The sequence below is a fragment of the Stegastes partitus genome, unplaced genomic scaffold (assembly GCF_000690725.1).
Source record: "Stegastes partitus isolate 25-593 unplaced genomic scaffold, Stegastes_partitus-1.0.2 Scaffold740, whole genome shotgun sequence".
NCBI lineage: Eukaryota > Metazoa > Chordata > Actinopteri > Pomacentridae > Stegastes > Stegastes partitus.
In genome coordinates this window covers 67,949-93,448 of record NW_007578471.1, presented here as the reverse complement: position 1 = coordinate 93,448, position 25,500 = coordinate 67,949, and the positions used below count along the sequence as shown (strand labels likewise).

At 41.3% G+C, this 25,500-nt stretch overlaps 1 protein-coding gene across 3 annotated transcripts in view; it reads left to right on the top strand.

Annotated features, from left to right (window-relative positions):
* The window catches only part of atp10d (ATPase phospholipid transporting 10D), a 59,660-nt gene that overhangs the window by 23,185 nt on the left and 10,975 nt on the right, over nt 1–25,500 (top strand). For all 3 annotated transcript variants that reach the window (XM_008291370.1, XM_008291368.1, XM_008291367.1), the window contains exons 9-19: nt 1,601–1,853; nt 2,486–2,703; nt 4,299–4,490; nt 8,377–9,070; nt 9,485–9,591; nt 18,273–18,399; nt 18,504–18,688; nt 19,146–19,437; nt 19,789–19,865; nt 20,849–20,974; nt 21,643–21,843. In XM_008291370.1, coding sequence (XP_008289592.1) covers nt 1,601–1,853; nt 2,486–2,703; nt 4,299–4,490; nt 8,377–9,070; nt 9,485–9,591; nt 18,273–18,399; nt 18,504–18,688; nt 19,146–19,437; nt 19,789–19,865; nt 20,849–20,974; nt 21,643–21,843 — 2,472 coding nt within the window. The remainder of the gene's footprint in view (nt 1–1,600; nt 1,854–2,485; nt 2,704–4,298; nt 4,491–8,376; nt 9,071–9,484; nt 9,592–18,272; nt 18,400–18,503; nt 18,689–19,145; nt 19,438–19,788; nt 19,866–20,848; nt 20,975–21,642; nt 21,844–25,500) is intronic.

Genomic DNA, 25,500 nt, shown 5'->3' with positions numbered 1-25,500 from the left:
GGGGGGCTGGAGCCTATCCCAGCTGACTTAGGGCGAAGGCAGGGGACACCCTGGACAGGTCGCCAGTCTATCGCAGGGCTACACAGAGAGCAATTATAGATCCAATGAAATAAATAAATGCTTAAATGGATTGTATACATGGAGAGATTAGTTGTGTTTCTATACAATTCTGAGGATTTCAAATATAATAACTCAGCAGTTGGCTTGCTACATCATCATAACCGGTAATAACAGAGACCAAATCTAATGAAGTATAATTACAAAGAATAAGAGTACTCCAAGTAATTGTTACGTATCTTTTACTTTGAAACCATGTCACTAGCCTTTAAGATTTAGTAGCTATTAAAGGTCAACACCTTGACTGTCATTGTTTACAAAATTCCAAACTTGCAGAGAGGCGACCTTTTCGTTGTCTGAGGAGAACTCAAACACAGTGGTGCTCTGCCAGGGTCTTGTGACTGTTGTCCAAACGTAGGAGAAATTGTTGTCTCTCTCACAGTGTTACTGTCTAAGCCAACGGGCTAACACTTTTAAGTACATCTTTGCACTGGAAGCCTTGCAATTAGAGAAGTACCAAATGCCCGGTAGACAACAATACAAACTGAGACCAGGATTTTTAGAGAAAAAGAAAAGCAACATTTTTTTAAATTATTATGCCTAACTTTCCAAAGTTTTCACATCAGGAACACAGTGATAAAAACGTTGCTATAGGAGTAACTGTTTTACTTTAATGGTATGAGTTTGAGAGGTGCTCCAGGTCAAATTTATTTTAAGTCCCAGTTTGACTGAGGAAGAATGCTGCAGGTACCATCACCATGGTAACCTTAATGATCTGCAAATATGCAGCAAATGGACACTGAGTAATGAACAGCTTCTCTTATTTCTTCTGTTACACTGTTGATGCATACTGCACAGAATTTGACAAATTACAAAAGTTTTCACCAAAAATACCGTTTTAGCCAGGAGTCATTCTGCAATTAATTTCAGTTTGTGCTCCAGGCTGACTCCACCCACAATCATTTTTACCATCATTTCCATTTCACCTGACTTAAGTGACGCAGGAGTAATTGTATCCATGCAGACCATGAACTAATTGTGGGAAATGATCTTAGTTTGTGTCTTTCACTCTCTCTGTTTCTCTCTGTCTCTGTCTTATTAAATATCTGCCTCATGAGTAGGAATTCCTACAGACTTTTTGTGTTACTATATTATGTTAAATAACAACTGCTTTCACTTACAATCTACATACAGTAATAGGAGAAAACACCCACAGATTTTCAAAGTAAGATCTTTGAAACAGTTACAGGGACTTAACATAGGGTTCTTTTTAACTCGTCCAACTTCTTCAACTGCTCCTTTGCACAAAGTTAAGCCAGCTATTCAGGTTTAACTTTTTAGCATCAAGTAACAGACAGCAGTAGACACAACCCCACTGCAGTTTCTGCTGGAATTCAATATTTTACTTTATATGTCTGCTTACATGGAACCTTTACTATAGACTTACATTTTCAATCAAAGTTGGTCGAGTTACAGTTGGTTACAGTTTTATAGGTGCTTGTAATGCATTATGCGAAAGGGATAATTGATTTCTGTCCAATAGGTGCTGATCCCCATTTCTCTGTACGTGTCCATTGAGATTGTGAAACTGGGTCAAATCTATTTCATCCACAATGACTTAGCCCTGTACAATGAACAACTGGACTCCAGGATCCAGTGCCGGGCCCTCAACATCACTGAAGACCTGGGTCAGATCCAGTACCTGTTCTCTGATAAGACAGGAACATTAACAGAGAATAAGATGGTGTTTCGCCGCTGCAGTATCTTTGGGGTTGAATATCCTCATGAGGAAAATGGTAAGAACTGATAATATGATTGCTAAAGGCTTTAAAATTGATGTACCTCTTGGTGACATATTTTTAACATTTTAAAAAAATCTGTAGTCAGATCAGTAATTGAAGGGGAACAGTGAGAGGTTATACATGCAAATTGTTTTCTTCTCTAAATGTGGATTATTCAGTAACAGTGCCACTGTTTCTAGATTAGTATTTTAGTAAAGTGAAACCAAAAAACTCCATGTAACCATGTCCTTGACACAAAATAAAGATGTTGGGATTGTCTAGAGGAAACAGAATTTAAACTTGAAAATAAAAAGGTAGTGAAGGCTTTGGCTGCGCTGTATAAACTTGGAATTTCTTTGCGACATTACACCTGTTGTCTTTGTAGAAAAGCTGATATATTAAGGCGACTGTAGGAGCTCAGTGACACATCAGAATCAATTAATAATTCCTGAGTTACTTGCAGTGTGCCATGTGCATAAATTGCACACAGTCCTCTTCCAAATATGTATCAATCTTGTTGGGGTGTGTTCATCACAGTTTTCTTTTAATATAGATCAAAGAAATAAAGCGTTTAATAAACCTTAAACTACGACTATCCCCTATAGTCCTGTTAATGTGCTAAATGTCTGTGTTGCTCTGTGTGTTAGCTCGGAGGCTGGAGGTGTATGAGGCAGACAGTAACGAAGCAGCTGGTTGCTCTGTGACTCTGAAGTCAGGCTGCAGTGGCAAATCTCTGAGCTGTCGTTCCCTTAGCTGCAACCGCAGCTCTGTGTCTCTGCACACACTCACTGCTGAGCCGGCGGAGGAGGAGGACCAACTGTCCACTCATGTCCAGCCCAGGTCCAGTGCCTTCTGCAGCCGCATGGTGAAACTGTCACACACCACTGATAAATTGTTTGTGTTTTTGCTTTACAAAAATGAGAATCAATTCAAGCTTGTGGAGTATAGTTTGTTCTTTGTACTGTGGTCAAATGAATGAATGGTATGTTTTGCTTGTCTTCAGTATTAAAAGATAAATCACATAAAAAGATAGATTTAAAAAAAAAAAAAAAAAGTTTTTTGTAGTAAATGTATATTTTGTAACACAGCCATTCTGAAATTTGATCATTTGTTGACTGATGTATAACTAGGAGGTCAAACTGTTGAGTTTTTTATTGAACTAATTACAGAGCCAGCTTATTAAAGGCTTTTCTTTGTTTATGCTCTTTTCTACATTCCACAACAATACTGAAGACATCTAAAGTATGGTGTAACGCAAGTGATGCTATCTTGTTAAGACCAAAAGGTAAACAAAGCCAAATATGTTTCATATTTTTGATATCTCAGAGTATCCCCTGTTTGTCTTGACATCAGCTTTGTACACCATGGGCAATATCTCAGCAGTCTTCATGAGAATGAAATGGTTTTAATTGGCTAGTGTGTCAAATGTTAAATGCTGGAATGTGTTGCCACCTTAATGAAGGACTCAACAAAGTAAAAATAAGCCGCAGTCTGTCATTAATTCATTTTTTTGGTTGTTAAAACAAACGCTGTGATGAAATTGGCACTCATGGTGACTGCCCAAGGAAAGAAAGACCAAGAGGAGAAGTTCTGAAGAATTAGCAGCCGCAGAGTTCAACAATAAATAGCAGCACAAATAGGAGCCCCCAGCAATGTCTTGTAGAGTGCCAGTAACAGCATCTTCTCAGCATCCAGTGTTGGAGAGGACTTTATGAATCACGCTTTTGTGGTGGAAGTGCTGCAGCAAAACCATAACTGAGTAAGACCAACAAGAATAGGGTAGCTGCTTCAACCAAGAGACATGGCTTATGGCCATTAGACCAGTGGATACCTGGAATAGCTGTGGAAAAGCTCCAAGTGACAATTCCCATGGAGCTGGTTGGAGAGTGGAGAGGGATGTCACTTATATTAAAGGCCAAGGTGGCTATTCTGAGGTGTCTAAACTTTACTATGTATTTTGGTTTGTTTACCATTTGTTGCTTACTACATAAACACTAATGTGTCTTTCACATAGCAAAGTCTTCACTTTTGTTCAATGTCAAAAAGAAAGAGAAAAAAAATGCAATTAACTAGGTGTCTCCAAGCTTTTGAATGCACTGTATATGAAGCACCTTCTGTCTTGTCTTCATCACATCTATTTTACTGTAAATTTGAGTATTCAGAACAAAAAAACTTTTGGAAGCACACAGAAATCTAATTTAGGTAAAATGCTTTATGAAAAAAAAAAATTAAGTTTTGCCTTTTTTAAGGAAATTCGTGCATGTGAACAGAAATGATGTCACTGTGAAGACATTTTTTTCACTAGGGTTCTCCAGTTTGTCCATACTTTTGCCTTGAGTTGTTAATAAACCTCTGTGTGTGTGTGTGTGTGTGTGTGTGTGTGTGTGTGTTCGTGTGTGTGTTCGTGTGTGTGTTCGTGTGTGTGTTCGTGTGTGTGTTCGTGTTTGTGTTCGTGTTCAGACAAAGGAGGTGGTGCCAGACCCTCAGCTGGTGAGAAAGTTCAACTTGCTCTGCTCTCCTGTGGTCCACCTGACTGAGTGCTGCTCTGAGAACCCATCCTCCTTGGAGCTCACATACATCACTGACTTCTTCCTGGCTCTGGCGATCTGTAACAGTGTGGTGGTCTCCTCACCTAGCCGGCCTCCACATGAGGTGAGTACACGATGTGTCACATAGAAGCCTTGTATCTCCAACTGAGATACCTTAGATAATTTATTTTTTGCTTTTCTATCTTGTGAATTTATTTACATTCTTTGAAGGAATTTACTGGGTAGACGTGTTTTGCTGTTATCCTTGATTTACTGGCCTTCTCTTGTGTATGTTAAAATCAAGCATCCTATGTTGTTTATGTAACTTCGTCAGACTGTAAAACGTTGGCTTAATTGTACCAACCTGAGTCTATAGTTTGTTCTTGTTCTATGTGATGTATCAATGTTAAAACCGCTTCAAAGGACCTGACTGGGAATAGAACACCGGCTGACTGAATTTGCAGCTCAGATTCCATGTACAGTGTGATGTTTCAGTCAGTCTTTATGGAGAGGCCCTCATCTGGCGCTAGACAAGAAAAGGCATAGCTCCAGTATAGCACTCTGTATTTTTTGTTCTTGGACCTGTAAGCATAAGTGGTAGCATTTCATGACATTAATTTACACATTACAGGAAGAAGGAAATGCTGCAATGTCAAGATGCAGACAAAAATGTACCTTCATTAGCCCGCATTACATCTAATCATTGTTATATGTTCACTTCTCTATGTCTGCCAAAAATCTGTTAAGCATATTCTTGCGTTCTTCTATTTCCACTTTGTCTTTTTATGCACAAAAATAGATTGATGAAACACAATATGATCAAAGTATTTGTTTCACATGTAATACATCTGTACATTTAGCATACAGTTGCTAAAGTTAGGAATACCATCGTAATTGAAACTACAATTCTATAATTTCACTTGGCAAACACTTTTCTCCAAAGCAACGTACATCTGAGAACAGATACAACACAAGCAAGGATCAAGTCAGGAGAAAACAATCTAGATAAGTGCCATAGAACAAATTCAAATGTGATAGGGCGTTGATGCCAGTGGCAGACTGTGTGGTCGGTAATAGGATTTTTTGTTTTGTTTTGTTTTTTTGTTTTCAGTCTGTCAAGTACAAAGGTGTTCAGTGAAGAACTGGGTCTTTAGTCTTTACTTAAAGACTGAGAGGAAATCAGCAGATTGAACAGAGTTTGGTAGCTTGTTCCACCACTGTGGAACCACAGAGGAGAAGGGTCTAGCTATTGACCTCGGGCCCTGTTGCGGTGGTTGTATCAGGCGGTTTTTGTTGGTCGAGCATAGTGAGTGAGAGGGAGTGTCGATCTGAAGAAGAGAGTTCACGTAGGAGGGAGCTGTTCTCATTGCGATTTTGTAAGAAAGTGTCAGGGTTTTGAATTTGATGCGGTCAGCAACTGGAAGCCAGTGAAGCGATCTGAATAGCGGGGTGACGTGCTGCTTTTGGCTGGTTGAAAACCAGACACACTGCTGTATTCTGGAACATCTGCAGAGGTTTGACCGTGGATGCGGGGAGGGCTGCCAGTAAGGAGTTGCAGTAGTCAATGCATGATATTATTAGAGCTTGTACCAGGGGTTGTGCTGCATGTTCAAACAGGAAAAGTCTGATCTTCCTGATGTTTTACAGGGCGAATCGACATGACTGAGCAACAGAGGCCACATGAACCTTGAAGGTTAGTTGGTCATCAGTCATGACACCCAAGTTTCTGGCAGAATTTGTAGGTTTGAGTTGGTTTGAATCAAGCTGGATGTTGATTTCTTGTTGTAGAGAGGGACTGGCTGGGATGACAAGGAGCTCAGTCTTAGAGAGGTTGAGTTGAAAGTGGTGTTTTTAATCCATGCGGAGATGTCGGCAAGGCATGATGAGATCCGGGCAGAGACCGTGTGGTCGTCCGGGGGGAACGACAGGAATAGCTGAGTATCATCAGCATAGCAATGGTATGAGAAACCATGGGCCTGGATTATTGCAGCGAGTGAGGTTGTGTAAATTGAGAAGAGAAGGGGACCAAGCACTGACCTTTGAGGAACCCCTATGGATAGGTTATGCGGTTCGGACACTTCTCCCCTCCAGGATACTCTGAAGTATCTTCCTGAGAGGCAGGACACAAACCAGCAGAGGACAGATCCTGAGATGCCCAGCTCAGTGAGTGTGGCGAGGAGGATGTGGTGGTTAACTGTGTCAGAGGCAGCTGACAGATCTAGCAGCAACAGAGAAGAAGACTGTCCAGTAGCTCTAGCAAATCGCAGAGATTGTGTTACAGATAGGAGGGCAGTCTCAGTCGAGTGACCCCATTTTAAAACCAGACTGATGCGGGTCATACAGATTGTCGTCACAGAGGAGAGTAGAGACTTGGTTGAAGACAGTTCGCTCAAGTAGTTTAGACAGGAAGGGCAGTAGTGAAACGGTCTGTAGTTTTCAACCTGGGCTGGGTCGAGTGTAGTTTTTTTGAGTATTGGAGTGACTCGAGCTTGCTTAAATGTAGCAGGGAACACACCTGTAGCAAATGAGGATGATATGTGTTATTGCAGGGTTAAGTGCTGAGGAAATGGTTTGTAAGAGGTTGGGTGGTATCGGGTCCAGTGGACAGGTAGTAGGACGAGAGTCCAGCACTAGCTTGGAGACTTCCTCCTCAGTCAGAGTGGAGAACGAGGAGAATATGGCCCTATGAGCTGGTGGCTGAACAGTGAGTTGGTCAGAATCAGAAAGCTACTGATTGACATCTGAAAATTTAACCCTAAGGACGTTATGCTAAATTGCTAATATACAGGTATATATACCTATGTACAGTTATTTTAGGAAGTATTACAACCACTGCACTTTTACCACACTTTATAGTAGTATTAATTACATTTTTAAATTGATTAAATGAGCATTTTTTTTTACATCAAGCTGCACTAACGCATTGAATACATTATACAAGCTGCTGTGGCAGCAGTAAAAGCTTTTCTTAGGTAAGGTTCTACAGGCTGTGCTTCCATTGAGATGGGCAGTTATTCCAATCTTCCCAGCAGACCCTGTCACACTTCACCAGACTGAGTGGAAAGTGCCTGTGTACTGGCATTTTCAGGTCTCTTCACAGATGTTACAGAGGTTTTGGTTCTGGGCTGTGGCTTGATCATGCAGGAAGTATCAGACATTTGTACTGAAACTACTCAAGTGTTGTGGTGGCTATGTGCTGCTGCTGCAGAAATGTATTCATAGTCCCCATCCAAAGTTTGCTGTTTGGGGTGTTTTATTCTTGTTTTGGCATACGATGGGCTTACCAACATAGAGCGTGAGTCTGTGAAGGTAAATCTGCATTTTATACAGATGGTCAGAGGGTAGAGTGGGGACAGTATGTCAATACTGAAGTGAATAGTGATTGGTTTACATATAGTTTGCATTTGGTAATCAATGACAAAGAGTGGTTAAATCAAGGGGTCTGGTAGACAAAAAAAGTAAGAAAGTTATTGATAACAATGGGTGATGGAATAAAGATTAGAATCACAGGATGCGTTATTTTCTTTATCACTACGCCAGTGTGCTGGTAGGTGAAATGTTGTCTCAGGCTCAGGTTGAATGCACTCCAGACCAGGTTTTCTTCAAAGACCTGTCTGTATTTGGCTGCATTCATTCTTTCTTCAGTTCTGACCAGTCTCCTTGTTCCTGCCACTGAGAAGTGCCTCCATAGCATGATGCAAGCACCCTGTTTTTAAAGGAAACAGGATGCATCGGACTACAACTTGGAGTGCCATAGCAAAGGTCCAAATACCTTTGTGTAGGAGAGATTTTAGCTCCTGACTTTTGACAAACTTAAAAATTGTTTTCCCTGTGTTATCGATTGTTGAGTGTAGTGATGGGAAAGGTGTAGATTTTATTAACTTTAAATTTATCATGTCATAAGATCTAGCAAAAGTGAAGGGATCTGAATACTTTCTAGGGTGTACATTGAGCTGGTCAGCTTTGAGTTTTCTCATAGATGCTGATGTCATGTTCCCTTTTTCCTTCAGGTGCCTGAAATACAAACACCTCTCAAGTCCTTGGAAGAAATTAAGCTGATGTTTCAGCGCTTCAGCTTCTCTCCTTTCTCAGCCCTCTCCTCCCACTCAATTCCTCCTCCCATCAAAGGCAGCCCTCACAGCTGCGCCAGCAGGCTGTTCACACGAGGGAAAACTGGCTCCCTCACTTTCTCTACACCTCCTAACGATACCACAGACAGGTCAGACATAGGCCAAGAAAGCAAACTGGAAACCACCAACCATAAGGGTGAGCTGGACTCATCTGCCGTAAGGGAGAGAGAAGATGCTGTACAGATGGAGGACTGGGAGACAGATGATAATTTCAGGGATGCAAAGACAAACCCTGACATGGCCGTGCAGGCTGTGGAGAACCTGAACAGAGAAATTGCCTCTGATGGGGACACTCATCATGAACTGCTGTATGAGGCAGAGAGTCCAGATGAGGCAGCTCTGGTCCATGCAGCGCAGGCGTATCGCTGCACCCTGAGGGGTCGCTCTGCAGACAGCCTGCTGGTGGATCTGCCAGGACTTGGCTCTCTGGCTGTCCCACTGCTCCACATTTTGCCCTTTGACTCTAACAGGAAGAGGATGTCAGTGGTGGTCCGCCACCCACTCACAGGACAGGTAGTGGTTTACACCAAGGGAGCAGACTCTGTCATCATGGACCTGGCTGAGACTCCTAAGGGTAATTACTTATTCACCACTGTGTGTTGTACGCTAAGTTGGATGGTCTGCCTTGTCCCTTCATAGAGTCAATCATTGGGATATTCTTAATAATAGAGATATTCTTGGTCTGCTTCCTTTATATTTAGGGAGCTATGCTCATCACAGCAGTATGGGATGCTGCTGTCTTTGCTCCAAGAACTTACTCCTGCTGTCTGTTCCCAGACCCCATACTAAACTAGGAAACTGGGCATTTAGCGCACTGCTGCTGTTTCTTTTAGTCTGTTGCTAAATTACCTTTATAGAAGGGTTATGGATTAGTATTAGGGCCCTAAATACAGCCCCAACGGAAGAAGGTTTTCTTCAGACTGATCTAAAAACACCAATTACATTTATAATAATATCTTTCTTAATGTCTGTATACCCTTTTTTCCAGGTGAAGAGCAGGCTCTGGACATGTACAGTCACATCAGAGAACAAACCCAAAAACATCTGGATACCTATGCCAGAGAAGGCCTCCGCACACTCTGCATCGCTAAAAAGGTACCACTTCTGGAAGATGAAGTAAAATAGCAGCGTATGGGAAGCCCTGGTAGTTCACCTGGTAGAGTGCACACACCATGTACAAAGACTGAATCCTTACCACAGGGACACTGGTTGGATTTCTGCCTAGGCCCTTTGCTGCATGTCATCTTCCTTCTCTTTTCCACCTTTCCTGTCTGTCCTTAGCTGTCTCCATGTAGTAAAAAAAAAAAAAAAGCTGCGTTGATAATATTTCATGATTTCACAGTTTAATGACACATTATTACCAACATGAAGTCCTGTGGCTTTAACCAATCAGTTTGAGTTGGAAACAGTTGTGAGGAGTTTGAATTAGAGATAAGCAGAGCTCCCCTATGTCAGAAAGTAAAAATTTGACGATGTACAAAACTGAAAAAATAATAACAGCTCTGAAGCTACACGTTTACGTTACTGGCCCTACAAACCTGCTTATGTTTACTGTAAGGATGCAAATTTTGAGCAATTTTCTTACGCTGTAGTTGTCAGCCTTATCAATCAGTCAATCAATTGATTAATTACAAAAAATGAACTTAATAAAGAAAGCTTTTCCTTAAGCTTTTCCTAATTAAACTGCTTTGAATTTGTTTATCTGACATGGGCCAAGAGGCCTATTTCACATGACATGGGCTGCTCTAATGACAAAGATATCCAACCACTAGCTCATAGCAACGTTGTCATAGCATTGCCTAGCTTGCCAAGAAGAAGAGAGCTCTGGCTGGTGGATGCATGCATCCATGCAACGTCACAGGAAACATTTTCATGATTGCACTTTACCCAATACATTTCTGTTTGCTTGCCAACTCAGAGCAGCCGGTGCTCTGATAGATAATCTTGTTAGGAAGCCCTCAGTGTCATTTTAAAAGCTGTAGGACCTTTAGTTTTTTGTTTAGATGACCAACTGACACAGCATGTCTGCACATGCCGCATAGACACCCATACAAAGCATGAGCCAAGGCTGTGGCAGCTCATCAACTTTAACGGCTCGCCATTCGAAAACCGGTTGAGAAACACCAAATCCCTTCAGAACTTTTGTAGATCAATGCCTTGTCTGTCTCCTGTGCGATTTTCAAGTTGGTGCGATTTACGGTGTCAGACAAGATAATTTTTTCCCAAAAGAAGTTTTTGCAGATTTTCTTACTTTGAAAGGCAAATTGCGGACTTCCTGTTGGAGATAGGTCAGGGGTGTCAGTGTGAGATTTGTGGGTCTCATTGAGACGAACGTTTTGGTGTTGGTTTGATCTCTGTGCGACATTCCTACTGGGCGCTAGGGCCATTTTAGTGTGTTTTTCTGCAACTAGGTGGCGCTAGAGAGCATTTTTGTTCTTTTTTTTTTTCATTTTATCAAATTTTTCACCAATTCGGACGTGTGTGCCAATTTTGGTGAGTTTTTGAGCATGTTTAGGGGGTCAAATTAAGGCAAACGCGTTGGTCAGGAAAATAAGAAGAAAGAAAGAAACGCAGCAGGAACAATAGGATCCGAGGACCCCTACTTGCTGCAGCAAGCAGGGGTCCTTGCCCGCAGGGCCCTATGTCCCTATGTCGGTCCATTTTTGCTCAAAAATGGCCACTTTTGGCCATTTTCTAAATCGAACTCCTCCTAGGGGGTTCGTCGTACACACCTGAAATTTGGCAGGCACAAACTACATGACGTGGTGACTAAAAGTTCTTCAAACGCTTCGCAGATGAGGCCCGGTTTGGAAATGGTGGCCCGTCCAATTTCGATCAATGGCCATTTTGTCCATTTTCGCAGTGTTTTTTGCATTCAACTGACTCTTGTCGGAAGGTCGTTTCACCTACAGCTACAAGATTCGCTGGGCATGTGTAGCAGGTCAGGACGCACAAAAAAGTCAATCAGCGCCAAGCCCTAAACCCAACGGGAAGTCCGTTATGTTGAAAAACCCCTGTGACAATTTTGGCGCATTTGGCTGACTTTTGGCCATTTTTGGCCATTTTCAAAATCTATCTCCTCCTACAGGGAAGGTCGTACACACCTGAAATTTGGCCAGCACAAACTGCAGGAGGTGGTGATTATACGTTTGTAAAACGGTCCGCACAAGTGTGACGGCGTGGAAATGGCGCCCCCCTGAATTTGGCCACAACGCCATAAAACACCAGAACACAAGACGTGCTTGTGTCTGTGCTCCAATCGGCCTGAAATTTTGCACGCGTGCTCCGAGTCTCAGCCAGAGCGCGTTTCCACCCCGGCCAACACGCACACCGCCGCGGCTCGCCACTAAACAGGAAGTGGCTCGTAAATAGGCCACACTTGCTCTGATCTGCCCCAAACTCGACATGCCAGATCACAGTCGTGCCCGGAGCAGGTTTGCGCCACACCCCGCCGAGCACAACGGCCGACAAGTGTAGGGCGAGGACCCGTCCATCGCCGCTTGCGGCTTTAATTTTTATGTATTTGGCAAACAAACTGAAACAACTGAATAGTCATTTTTTTACACATACAACCCCTAGCAAAAATTATGGAATCATCAGTCTTGGGGGATGTTCATTCAGTTGTTTAATTTTGTAGGGAAAAAAAGCAGATCACAGACATGCCACAAAACTAAAGTCATTTAAAATAACAACTTTCTGATTTTAAGAAACACTAAAAGAAATCAAGAAAAAAAAATTGTGGTCGTCAATAACAATTTTTTTTTTAGATCAAGCAGAGGGCAAAATGATGGAATCACTCAATTCTGAGGAAAAAAGTATGGAATCACCCTGTAAATTTCCATTTCCAAAACTAACACCTGCATCAGATTAAATCTGCTCATTAGTCTGCAGTTAAAAAGCAGTGCTCACACCTTGGAGAGCTGTTGCACCAAGTGGATTGACATGAATCATGGCTCCAACACAAGAGATGTCAGTTGAAACAAAGGAGAGGATTATCAAACTTCTTAAAGAAGGTAAATCTTCACGGATTGTTGCAAAAGATGTTGGTTGTTCACAGTCAGCTGTGTCTAAAATCTGGACCAAGTACAAACAACATGGCAAGGTTGTAAAAGGCAAGCATACTGGTAGACCAAGGAAAACATCAAAGCATCAAGACAGAAAACTTAAAGCAATATGTCTTGAAAACAGAAAATGCACAGCAAAACAAATGAGGAACAAATGGGCAGAAACTGGAGTCAACGTCTGTTACCGAACTGTAAGAAACTGCCTGAAGGAAGTGGAATTTACATACAGAAAAGCTAAATGAAAGCCATCATGAACACCTAAACAGAAGAAAACAAGATTACAGTGGGCTACGGAAAAGCAACCGTAGACTGTGGATGACTGGATGAAAGTCATATTCAGTGATGAATCGCAAATCTGTATTGAGCAAGGTGATGATGCTGGAACTTTTGTTTGGTGCCGTTCCAATGAGATTTATGAAGACGACTCCCGGAAGAAAACATGCAAATTTCCGCAGTCATTGATGATAAGGGGCTGCGTGTCAGGTAAAGGCACTGGGGAGATGACAGTCATTACAGCTTCAATAAATGCACAAGTTTACATTGAAATTTTGGACACTTTTCTTATTCCATCAATTGAAAGCATGTTTGGGGATGATGACATGATTTTTCAAGATGATAAAGCATCTTGCCATAGAGCAAAACTGTGAAAACTTTCCTTGAAGAAAGACACATAAGGTCAATGTCATGGCCTGCAAATAGTCCGGATCTCAATCCAATTGAAAATCTGTGGTGGAATGGTCCATGACAAGGCTTCAACCTGCAAAGCTGATCTGGCAACAGCAATCAGAGAAAATTGGAGCCAGATTGATGAAGAGTACTGTTTGTCACTCATTAAGTCCATGCCTCAGAGACTGCAAGCTGTTATAAAAGCCAGAGGTAGTGCAACAAAGTACTAGTGGTGTGTTGTAGTGTTCTTTTGTTTGTTTGTTTTTCATGATTCCATAATTTTTTCCTCAGAATTAAATGATTCCATAATTTTTTCCCTGCTTGATCTAAAAAAGCAATTGTTATTGACGACCACAATTTTTTTTTTCTTGATTTCTTTCAGTGTTTCTTAAAACCAGAAAGTTACTGTTTTAAATGACTTTAGTTTTGTGGCATGTCTGTGATCTGCTGTTTTTCTACAAAATTAAAACAACTGAATGAACATCCTCCAAGACTGATGATTCCATAATTTTTTCCAGGAGTTGTAATAACCCATCCATTTCTATACACCGCTTAATCCTCACCAGGGTCGCGGGGGGGCTGGAGCCCATCCCAGCCGACACCCTGGACAGGTCGCTAGTCCATCGCAGGGCGTTGTAATAACCAAAAACCTTCATATTTTCTATAACCTCCTTTGACCTTGATAACAGCTGCATTCTTGCTGTCATTGTTTTTATGCACTTTTAGACAGTCTCTGTTGTTACTGAGTTCCAGATAGTTTCTAGCTGTTCCCACAAACTTGCTTTAGATGAAACTTTTGTGTGATCAATCTTTGAATGTACTGCATCCCAAATTTGTTCAATAGGATTCTAATCCAGTGTTTGACTTGGCCAGTCCATCAGTTCCAGAACTCCACATTCCTTTTTCTTGGTCAGATAGTCACTGCACAGCTTTGTAGTATGCTTGGGCTCATTGTCTTGTTGGCATATGAACCCACAACCAATCAGATTCAGTCCAGAAGGGATTCCACAATGCACTAAGATGTAGTGGTAGACGTTCTTGTCCATGATACCGTCGATTTTCACGAATTTGCCCACACCATTTCCACAAATAGAACCCCATACCATGATGGAATCTTCACCGTGTTTCACTGTGGGTACAATGCATCTGGCATCAAAAAGTTCTCCAGCTTTTCTGACAACACAAACGCGACAATCCAGAAAGTTTAAACTTAGACTTGTCCATCCAGAGTACCTTCTTCCAGTCATCAACAGTCCAGTGTTTTTGCTCCCTGTCAAATCTGAGGCGTTTCTGGATGGCTGCTTATGGTCATTCGAGAGACTTACTCAGACTCTGATCTAGAAGCATTCATCTCTGCCTGAAGATCAGCAGTGGTCTTCCTTCTGTCTCTAGTACTTCAGATCTTGAGGTGTCTGACATCTGCTTCAATTAACTTTGTCAGTGCCAGTCTCAGCATCTAACTCCAAATCATACTTGACCAAACTGTGAGAACACTTTGTCTTTCCCTGTTTCTCTCAGAGACCATCCAGCATCATGAAGTGCTTTAATGGGGCTCTTTCATTTTCAGTGAACTCTTCACATTTTACCATTTTGAACAGGAATGAGGAATTTCAAACTGAATTTGCCTTTTTATACCCAAGTCTGAGCCACTCAGCTTCTCTGAGAAGTCAGGAATGAGTCAAGCATAACATTCAACCACTGAAACTGATTTTTCTGTTCAGGAATGCAAGTACATAACTCTAATCTGACATCCTAATCAAGAAATAATAATGTGCTGTACTATTTTTTCCTGTTTTTAAGTATAACAGTAAATTTGAAAATTCATAGATAACAAGAATTATATTTTAGCATTAAAAACATCATTTTAGTTAAAGAGCTTCTACATACTGGTGTATTAACCATTACAGAAACATAAAAAATGCTTTTGGTAATTACCAGTGCTGTAGGGCAGCTGTGGCATAAACCTGACACTGGGTGGTGGCATCATACATTTATTAAGCACTGTAGATTTTGGTGGCAGGTTAGAAAGACTCACCATTTCTGATTTTCACCCAAAACATTGCTGCTCAGATATAATGGGAGTCAGGGAGCTTTGCTTGGAACACTCTGTGCTGTTAGGTGATTCATTAAAAATCTGTAAGTCCTACTACAGTGGGATTTACACTAGGTAAAAGAGAACAAAAATATCTAAATTTTTTATGTATACATTTTTCATGTAGAGAAGAAATTGTCAGGAGACACGGTTAATGACTCATTTTCTGGTCAAAATTTAGAGTGGGTAGCATCGCACGTGAAGAAAAAAGCTAAAGAAAAATTCTGGATTTCCAAAAAATGCATAAAACCTGAACTTCCGCTGTGTAAAAACTATAAAAGATATCAAAACACAGATTTAAATGAACAACATTCAAAGTCTTGTGACCCGTTTAAACTTTGAATCAACTTTGAAGTGTAAGGCATGCCAGAGCTACAGGGCTCCAAGGAAAGCGGGGGTTTGGCAGTTGTCCTGATGACTTACCATTCATTTGAATGGGGATTTGTAATGCAGTTTGTTGGGGTTTTTTTGTTTGTTTGTTGTTGTTTTTTTTACAAATTTTCAAAAAACACAAATGACAAATCACTGCCAGAGATCATAGCACACCATTCCTGATCAAGGAACACATTTTCATATATAATTTGTATGGGTTTCCCCAGGCACTGAAAGTCATGTCAGAAGAATCTGTAAGAATAAGCTGACATTTTCTACCCTACAGACAGCCACCTATGTCGCCTATGCCCAGGCTGGCTCTGCAGTGTGTAGCTGCTGGAGGGTAAAACAGTAAAACTGGCATACCTCTGGCACTAGTTTGTCAGTGTTCAGGTCTAGTCAAAACAATATAGCGTAGCTGGCATATCCAGCACTTCATGTGTAAAATACAGGAGCTCTGGATGAGAGGGATGCTGACATTGAAAGTTCTGCTTTATGTGGACAGGGAATACACACGTGGACAAAATTGTTGGTACCCCTCGGTTTATGAAAGAAAAACCCACAATGGTCAAAGAAATAACTTGAATCTGACAAAAGTAATAATAAATAAAAATTCAATGAAAATTAACCAATGAAAATCAGACATTGCTTTTGAACCGTGGTTTAACAGAACTATTTTAAAAAATAAACTCATGAAACAGACCTGGACAAAAATGATGGTACCCTTAACTTAATATTTTGTTGCACAACCTTTTGAGGCGATCACTGCAATCAAATGATTTCTGTAACTGTCAGTGAGACTTCTGCACCTCTCAGCAGGTATTTTGGCCCACTCCTCATAAGCAGACTGCTCCAGTTGTCTCAGGTTTGAAGGGTGCTTTCTCCAGACAGCATGTTTCAGCTCCTTCCACAGATGTTCAATAGGATTTAGATCAGGGCTCATAGAAGGCCACTTCAGAATAGTCCAATGTTTTCCTCTTTGCCATTCTTGGGTGTTTCTAGCTGTCTGTTTTGGGTCATTATTCTGTTGCAAGACCCATGACCTGCGACTGAGACCAAGCTTTCTGACACTGGGCAGCACATTTTTCTCAAGAATACCTTGATAGTCTTGAGGTTTCATTGGACCCTGCACAGATTCAAGACACACTGTGCCAGATGCAGCAGAGCAGAACCAGAACATAACAGAGCCTCCTCCATATTTCACAGTAGGGACAGTTGTCTTTTCTTGATATGCTTCATTTTTGCGTCTGTGAACATAGAGCTGATGTGCCTTGCCAAAAAGTTCCAGTTTTGTCTCGTCTGTCCATAGGACATTCTCCCAGAAGCTTTGTGGCTTGTCAACATGCAGTTTGGCAAATTCCAGTCTCATTGGTCTTCAACAGTGGTGTCCTCCTTGGTCGTCTCCCATGAAGTGTCAAACAACGACGGATGGTGCGATCTGACACTGATGGACCTTGACCTTTTATCCGTCTCTTTGATTTGTCATCAATTTTCCTCCTGCGGCCACGGCCAGGGAGGTTGGCTACAGTCCCATGGATCTTAAATTTTTGAATAATATGTGCAACTGTAGTCACAGGAACATTAAGCTGCTTGGAGATGGTCTTCTAGCCTTTACCCTTAACATGCTTGTCTATAATTGTCCTTTCTAATCTCCTGAGAAACTCTCTCCTTCGCTTCCTCTGGTCCATGTGGTACACACCATGTCAGCAAACAGCACAGTGACTACTTGCAACCCTATAAATAGGCCGACTGACTGATTACAAGTTTGTAGACACCTGTAATGCTAATTAGAGGACACACCTTGATTTAACATGTCCCTGTGGTCACATTATTTTCAGTCTTTTCTAGGGGTACCATCATTTTTGTCCAGGCCTGTTTTATGAGTTTATTTTTTAAAATAATTCTATTGAACCACGGTTCAAAAGCAATGTCTGATTTTCATTGCTTAATTTTCATTGAATTTTTATTTATTACTACTTTTGTCAGATTCAAGTTATTTCTGTGACCATTGTGGGTTTTTCTTTCATTAACCAAAGTGTACCAGCAATTTTGTCCATGTGTGTATATACAACAGTGAAATGATATGACGTTTGCTTTAGTATTCAAACCCACCTACATTTTCATGTAAAGAAGCTGAGACACACTAAATCATTTGTTGTGGACAAGTCAGCAGGAAGGGTAGTACTACCAATCTCAGATAGACTTTTGTTCGATTAGTTGCAGTTTTTGTTTTGATGGATTAGTGCTGTAGGATGCTCTGCAAAGACGCACTCACAGAGATTGAGCCTTGATATAATGCCTATAACAACGCCAACTGATTTTTAAACTTAATAGTGCATTTTCAGCTCTTTCTCTCTTTGTTCTTCTCTGTGCATCTCCAGTTTTGACTTCTCATTCATTAAGTCTCCACTTAATAAAGCCAAGAGAACAGTGTACACTCACATTCTCAGTTCCATTACCTAGTTCATATTTGACAGAACTCTTCCAAAACATGGACCACAGTCTGCTCTGGAGTAAATCCACCTCTGCATGGAAGCATGTGTGTATTGTCCTGAAAACTGTGTGTTCTTTGTCTGGAGCAGGGTCTAGATGAGAAAGAGTATGACGTGTGGCTGAAGGGACAGCTGTTGGCAGAGAGCAGCATAGAGAACAGAGAGGAGCTGCTGCTGGAGTCAGCTGAGAGATTGGAAACCAACCTCACTCTACTGGGTAGGACAGCTGCACACTGCAGAACACACCAACACCATCACTCCTGTATCAGAACTGGAGGCAGCAGTATCTAGAGTGCTTTGTCCCTGTATGTTTGAGTTCAGGTGCAACAGGGATTGTAGATAGACTGCAGGAGGAGGTCCCAGAGACCATTGAAACCCTTCAGAGGGCTGGGATCAAAGTCTGGGTTCTCACTGGAGACAAACAGGAGACTGCCATCAATATTGCCTACGCCTGCAAACTTCTCCATGCCAGTGACCAGCTGCTGACAGCCAACTGTGGAAGCAAGGTCGGTGGCTGCAGGGTAGTAGCACTGTTTCAGGGCTTGCTGGAAGAAGTTTAGATGCTCATCCAAAGCTGGTGTTTTGGTCTTGCATTGCCTGTATATGTAAAGGCTGAAAACAGAACTTGTCAAACTAATGTCATGGAAATTGTGCCATTATTTTATGTCAAATACTAAACAAATAAACAATTGGGAATTTCGATCTCATCTGTTGAAGAAACTTTAGGGGTTCTAGAGAAAAATAAGGAATCATATATGCTGATACTATATTTCATCAAAATCTGCCTAACACTCTTTGATCTCTCTTTTCAGAAATAGTTGCCTGGGCCACAAGACCAACAGTTAATACTTTCTTTGGACAAACAAAAAAAACCAACTCATTGCATGCATAGCATTAACATTGTGTTGAATGCAGTTGTCCTGAGCACTATGTGACAGTTCTTACAACTTTTTTTTCCTTCAGGATGCATGTGCAGCTTTACTTGAGGAGCTCAAACTGGAAGTCCAGTGTGGTGAAGGTAGTTTGACTGACCTGACTGCAAGAGTGGAATCCTCCTTAGTCAGTGTGACTGGATTTATTCTGGTTATCGATGGCCAGACCCTTAACTGGGCCCTGCAGGAGGAACTGAAGAGCAATTTTCTGGAGCTGACCTGTAGATGCAAGGCAGTCATTTGCTGCCGGTCCACTCCGCTGCAAAAGAGCCAAGTTGTTCAACTGATCCGGGACCAGCTTGGTGTTATGACCCTCGCTGTGGGTAAGGACACAGCCTATAGGAAAACTGCTTGAGAGTTGCTTGTTAATGATTATGGGTTAAATATTTTTCTTTTACATTTTTACTGGAAGTAACTAAAGAAACCTTGTGCATGAGAGGTGAAACATCTTCAGTAGCCAAATAGAAAAGTCCAGTTGTCCTGTACTGAAGCTGTTAGGTTTTATTGGAAGTGTTGAACATTCTGTAGAGCAGTTAATTTTTTCCTTCAGGTCACATTATCAATTGAATTCTCAGGACAGAGTATGGTGGGTGTTAAGCTTCAAACTACTGCCTGAAAGACTTTGTGCAAACCTCTTTAGATAGAGGACAATTAAAATTTTTTTGTTCATTTAGGTGATGGAGCTAATGATGTTAGCATGATTCAGGTGGCTGATGTGGGCATTGGGATATCTGGTCAGGAGGGAATGCAGGTAAGAACACTCTAACCAAACATTACTAAAATGACAGGTTTTTACAACAATATAATGGTATCCTTGGTTAGTGCATGTTTAATTCAGTCTCGACCAAGCACTTAAATTTATATGTATTTTGTAACCACTAAAATATGTCCTGTTTTTGTAAATGCCTTATGTTTGGCTACTTCTCTAAATGTGCCAGGGCTAGCATTAGAATAAACAAATACATATCTGCCTCCAGGCATGACATATTAAAGAAAAAAATGAAAAAGAAGAACAAGTGTCTAAAGAAGGGCTTGGGCCACTACAGGCCGCCAGAGCAGCTTCAGCCCAGTGCTCCTTGGTGTTAATTGTGTAAGTCTAGAACTCCACAAGAGAGATGGGACTTATTATTTCAAAAGATATTCCCTCATTTGGCATTTTGAGGATGGTGATGGAGAGCACGCTCTAACACTTGAGCCCAGAATCTCCCATCGGTGTTCAGTTGGTTGGAGATCTGGTGACTATGAAGGACACATCATACAATTCACGTCATCCAAATCAAATTCAGTGACCCCTCATGCCATATGGATGAGGCATTTTCATCCTGGCAGACACCATTTCCATCAGGATTGAACTGTTTCATGTTGTCCTTTTGCTTTGTTTACCCCCTCTGTTGAATAGTCATGCTGCTGTAACACCTGAATTTCCTTCTGGGATTAATAAAGTCAGCCTAAGTCTAAAGGATAAAAGATGATCACGCAGAATAATTTTTAGCGCGTTGCAAAGACTTATCCATCAGGACAGGTAGACCCAAACCATGCCAGAGCATAGCACTGCCACCAAATCCACTCACAGTGGAGGTCAAGGGTCCATTTTTTTCTTTAATATGTTACCCTTCTGTATGTGATATTACAGTAGTCACTATCTTTGTATTGTCACTTGCTAGTAGGAGCTTTTGGAGGTAATGCCTTTTCACTTTGTGGTAATATTTTTGTCACCTGTGTATTATTCCTCAGGCTGTCATGTCCAGCGACTTTGCCATTTCCAGGTTTAAACACCTTAGTAAACTGCTGCTGGTGCATGGACACTGGTGTTACTCTCGTCTTGCAAACATGATCCTCTACTTTATCTACAAAAATGTGGTGAGAATTCTTTATAAGCTTTGAAAAAATCTTTTTAAAATAGCTATTCACTGGAGATGCCTCCAGGTTCTATGACGACTAAAATGGATGTAGCATTTCTTGTGCTTCATTTCTGTTGCATCAAATCAAATTTGATTGTTTAGTTTGCCCTTACAGTTTTGCAGCTGTTACAAATTAGACTTGGAAATGTTTTTCAAGTGGAAATTCAAAAAACTAGTCTCAGGCTTAAGAGGTTAAAGTGTCCATTAAAGGCAATTAAACTATTTGATGGAATTTCTAAAAAGACAAAACAAGGCCATATACTTGTGATTCTTTTGAATTGCCTAATTTATACAGTCTGTAGCAGACTGTATAAATTACCAAGATTTTATTAGACCATCTCATATAGTGTCACTTGATTTTTCAAGATTCCCTTTATTACATAGATGGAAGAAACTGCATAAATAAACAAAACTGAAAGTTGAATGAATTTTACTTTTTATTGATTATATTAACAATATAATCATATAAATATTGTCAACTGTGTTTATTGCGAAATTTGTCAGTTGTCATGCACAAAAGACATTGCAAGCAAACCTTTGTGTGCAGCTATTCTACACTTCCTTGTTACTACAAATTACAGTTGGGATAAAAATAAAAAAATCTGCTGTGTCTGCCTGTGTCTGCAGATGTATGTGAACCTGCTGTTCTGGTATCAATTTTTCTGTGGTTTCTCTGGGAGTGTCATGACCAACTCTTGGGTGCTCATCTTCTTCAACCTGCTCTTCACTTCCATTCCTCCTCTCATCTACGGCATCCTTGACCAAGATATACCTGCAGACACTCTGATGGAGCTACCTGAGCTCTACCAGGCTGCACACACTTCCAAGGTGACTGCACACACACAAGGGACACCACACACAAACATCCAATTTCAAAACTTATACTCACCACTGCTTTTTACTTCAATAGAGTCACTATTCCTAAAAAATGTAGTTTTATGGAAAGGTAAAGCTTCTGAAATTGTGCCACGTGGCACCACAACTCTGCTCTGAGACAGAGTAATGCACGTGACATCAACTTCATTCCTTCACTCCTCAGAAACGCAAATATGTAATTAATTAAATGAGTCAGGACATATCATAAGTGGTGACAAATAACAAACTGCTCCACCTGAAAAGAAATACTGCATGTATTTGTGTGTTAATGACAATACTGAAATCTCAGTTAACCCCTGCTTGGGTACAGATCTGCTCTGCTTCTGCTCCAAACTGTTCGTCTGCACAGAATAACTGTTGATGCACAAATCTGTACTTCAGCTTGAGTGCCTCTCCTCTACTCACACTGATCATTTGTGCTTGTCAGATTTGTAAGACTTGTGCTCGTGCTCTTTCATCTCTGTGAAACAACCCGGTCGCAAGTCCCCAACCAACAGCATCCCAGTAGTTCAACTGGTTGAGCAGGTGACCCATGAATAGGGCCTGTTAGTGTCTGCACAGTGACCATGGATCCCCCCCCCTTCCCATCTCCCCTCAACTGCACTGAAATAAAGGCTCAAACTATCTCCAAAAATATACTTAATTTAAAAAAAAAAAAAAAAGTTTCCAACTGATAGAATGCCAGCTATGATGCTGACCAGTGAAACTGCCACTGCCTCCTTGCAGATATTCCTTTTTATAATGTCCCTCAAAAAGTATGTTATTTTAAAGGTGCCTTCATTTTCTTCAGATTTATTTGGTGAAGACATATTTTCGGTATGGGAATAATTCCATGGTAATATGTTTGGCTTTTAATGTGTTAATTATGTTAAGTAATGCCAACACTGTTACTAGGCAACAAACAACTACATGAACGCCGACCTGTTCATCTTCATCTCCACTGATCTTACTGTAGCATTAGCTGAGAATGGAATAAAGTAGAATAATATTTGTGCCACAACTCAAAGATTTCCTTACCTGTGTTAGTAACACACCATCATGCCATTTTTTTAAAAAATGTTGTAGCTCATAGGTCTTTCTACTGTCCTGATGTTAAAGATAGTTACTTTTGCAATCAGTAGGCTAGTCTTTCTATTTATAAACATTGAGATAAGAATAAAGGAGAAACAGGTTGGCATTCAGTTTTGTTGTTTGTTGCCTAGTAACAGTGTTGGCGTTACGAGGTTTCATTTACCCTTCAAAGCAAAACATATTATCATGGGTGTATTACTATGCTGCACATATGCCTAATCCAATCAAAACTCAAGGGAGTGATGGCACTATCCAATCAATCTATTCATCAATCATCTATACACCTTAATCCTCACTAGGGTAGCGGGGGCGGAGCCTATCCCAGCTGAGTCAGAGTGAAGGCAGGGGACACCCTGGACAGGTCGCCAATCTATCACACGGCTACACAGAGAGACAACCAAGCACACTCACCATTCACACCTACAGACAATATAGAATCACCAGTTGACGTCAGCATGTTTTTGGACTGTGGGAGGAAGCTGGAGAACGCGGAGGGAACATACAAACTGCCAACTGCCAATTTCTTTTCTATAGAAGCGATGGGGAGTCAGTGTACTACAGAGCTACTATTTTACTGTGAGTAAGCTTATGCAGATGGAAAACTTGTGAGACAAAGGTATGAGTATAGCAGGGCAGTTTCCAGTTTCATTAAACATGTGGCTACAGGTATCCGATTTTAATTAAGCTCTTGCACACTCAGTTGAAAAGACACAGACTGGAAGTCACTGAACACTTCAGGAGTCTCTGACATGGTTGGCCATTGACAGCAAAACTGTCACAATGTTCACAGCCACAGAAACATCAACCCAAGACTCACCCTCAACAACTGAACAGCACACAGCTTTTTATGTCTGTATACTACTCCGGAGAAGTGCTGCCAGTTTTGGAAAGAATACAGCGGTAACTTCGTTTTCCAGCCGCAATTCAGAATCCCCGTGTCCGGTGTTGTCTTTGGACTTTCCACACCATCACCTGTCCACACATCATTAACCACAACACAGAATACCGGCGGCCTGTACTACGAAGTAGGATTTAGGGTTAGCGAGGTAACTTCAGGTTAAATCCTGGGTTTTCGGTCCTACGAAGGTGGTTTACTTCTTACCGGGGTACATCACCATGGTAACTTATGCTGAACGACTAACCTGCTCCGCAGCAGATTATGTTCGAGATTGAGATCACCGGGTATTAAAGCACCGCCCACTGAAAGTCAGTTCTCTCTCGTAAAACTTCAGAACGAGCAGAAAACGAAGCAGTTATCAACAAAATGGCATCACCGGCATTTATAGAAGACCCACTACACATCGGAGCGTGAATTGTGAGGGGATCATTGAGGAGTGTGAGGGTTTTTTCGGGACCGGCAAAACAGCAAAACCTGACGAGGATCTCTATGAGCTCCTGTCTTCCATCATTCATTTTTTCCCCCCTATTGGCTACAGAAAATGTCAAAGCGATTTCATATTTTTTCCATACCAATATCACCCCATAGCAGTAAACTGACTTTAGCATTAAAGCTTGTATTTGTAGGATACGTTAATAAGCCTACACCGCTTTGAATTATGTTTATGTTTGTTCGTAATTTGTTTTCACCTCCTTTTTCCACCACCAGGGTTGCAGCTGAAAGTAAAAAAAAAATGTCAGATATGCCACAAGTTGAAACATTAGGCAGGACAGTAGTGAAAGGAATCCTCAGATGTGCTTATCGTCCAATACGTGCCTTCATGATGGAAGAGTGATCATATTTTATTATAAACTAATGAACGTATTCATTCACACAGTCAGCAGTTTTCTGCCAGCATTCCTTCCTGGCTTTGGCCGCTGCAACGGTGCTGCTTTCTGCTCCTATGATGTTTTTATATTATTCTTCATATCTTGTAAAGATTATATTCTGCTCCTCGGGGGTAAAGTGAGCTGCTCTGCAGCCAGACTTGTCCATAGTCGCGATTGGTCAAATGCCAATAACTCCGCCCATTTTATGTGCACGCGCTCATACTCAGATCAGACAACCCTGGGTTGACTTATCGAGTTGATAACCACCACCGTAGGACCGGTTATCCTGAGTGCGATTGTTACGGTTAGTCAATCCGGATCTCTGAAACATATTCTGGGTATGTTGATCTGGCTTCGTAGGACAGGCCTCAGGACCTGACCAGGTTAGGTTCATAGAGTCTGTTACTATGGTAACTGACGAAGGTCTTAAGTTACCCTCTCTGTGAAACAGGCTAGCGTCACCCCAATCCTATGACAGTGGTTATCAACTCAGTAAGTTAACCAAGGTTTGTCTGATCTGAGTATGAGCGCGTGCACATAAAATGGGCGGAGTTATCGGCATCTGACCAATCACCACTATGGACAAGTCTGGCTGCAGAGCAGCTCACTTTACCACCGAGGAGCAGAATCTTTACTAAATATGAAGAATAATATAAAAACATCATAGGAGGAAAAAGCAGTACCGTTGCAGCGACCAAAGCCAGGAAGGAATGATGGCAGAAAACTGCTGAGTGTGTGAATCAAGACGTTCATTAGTTTATAATAAAATAT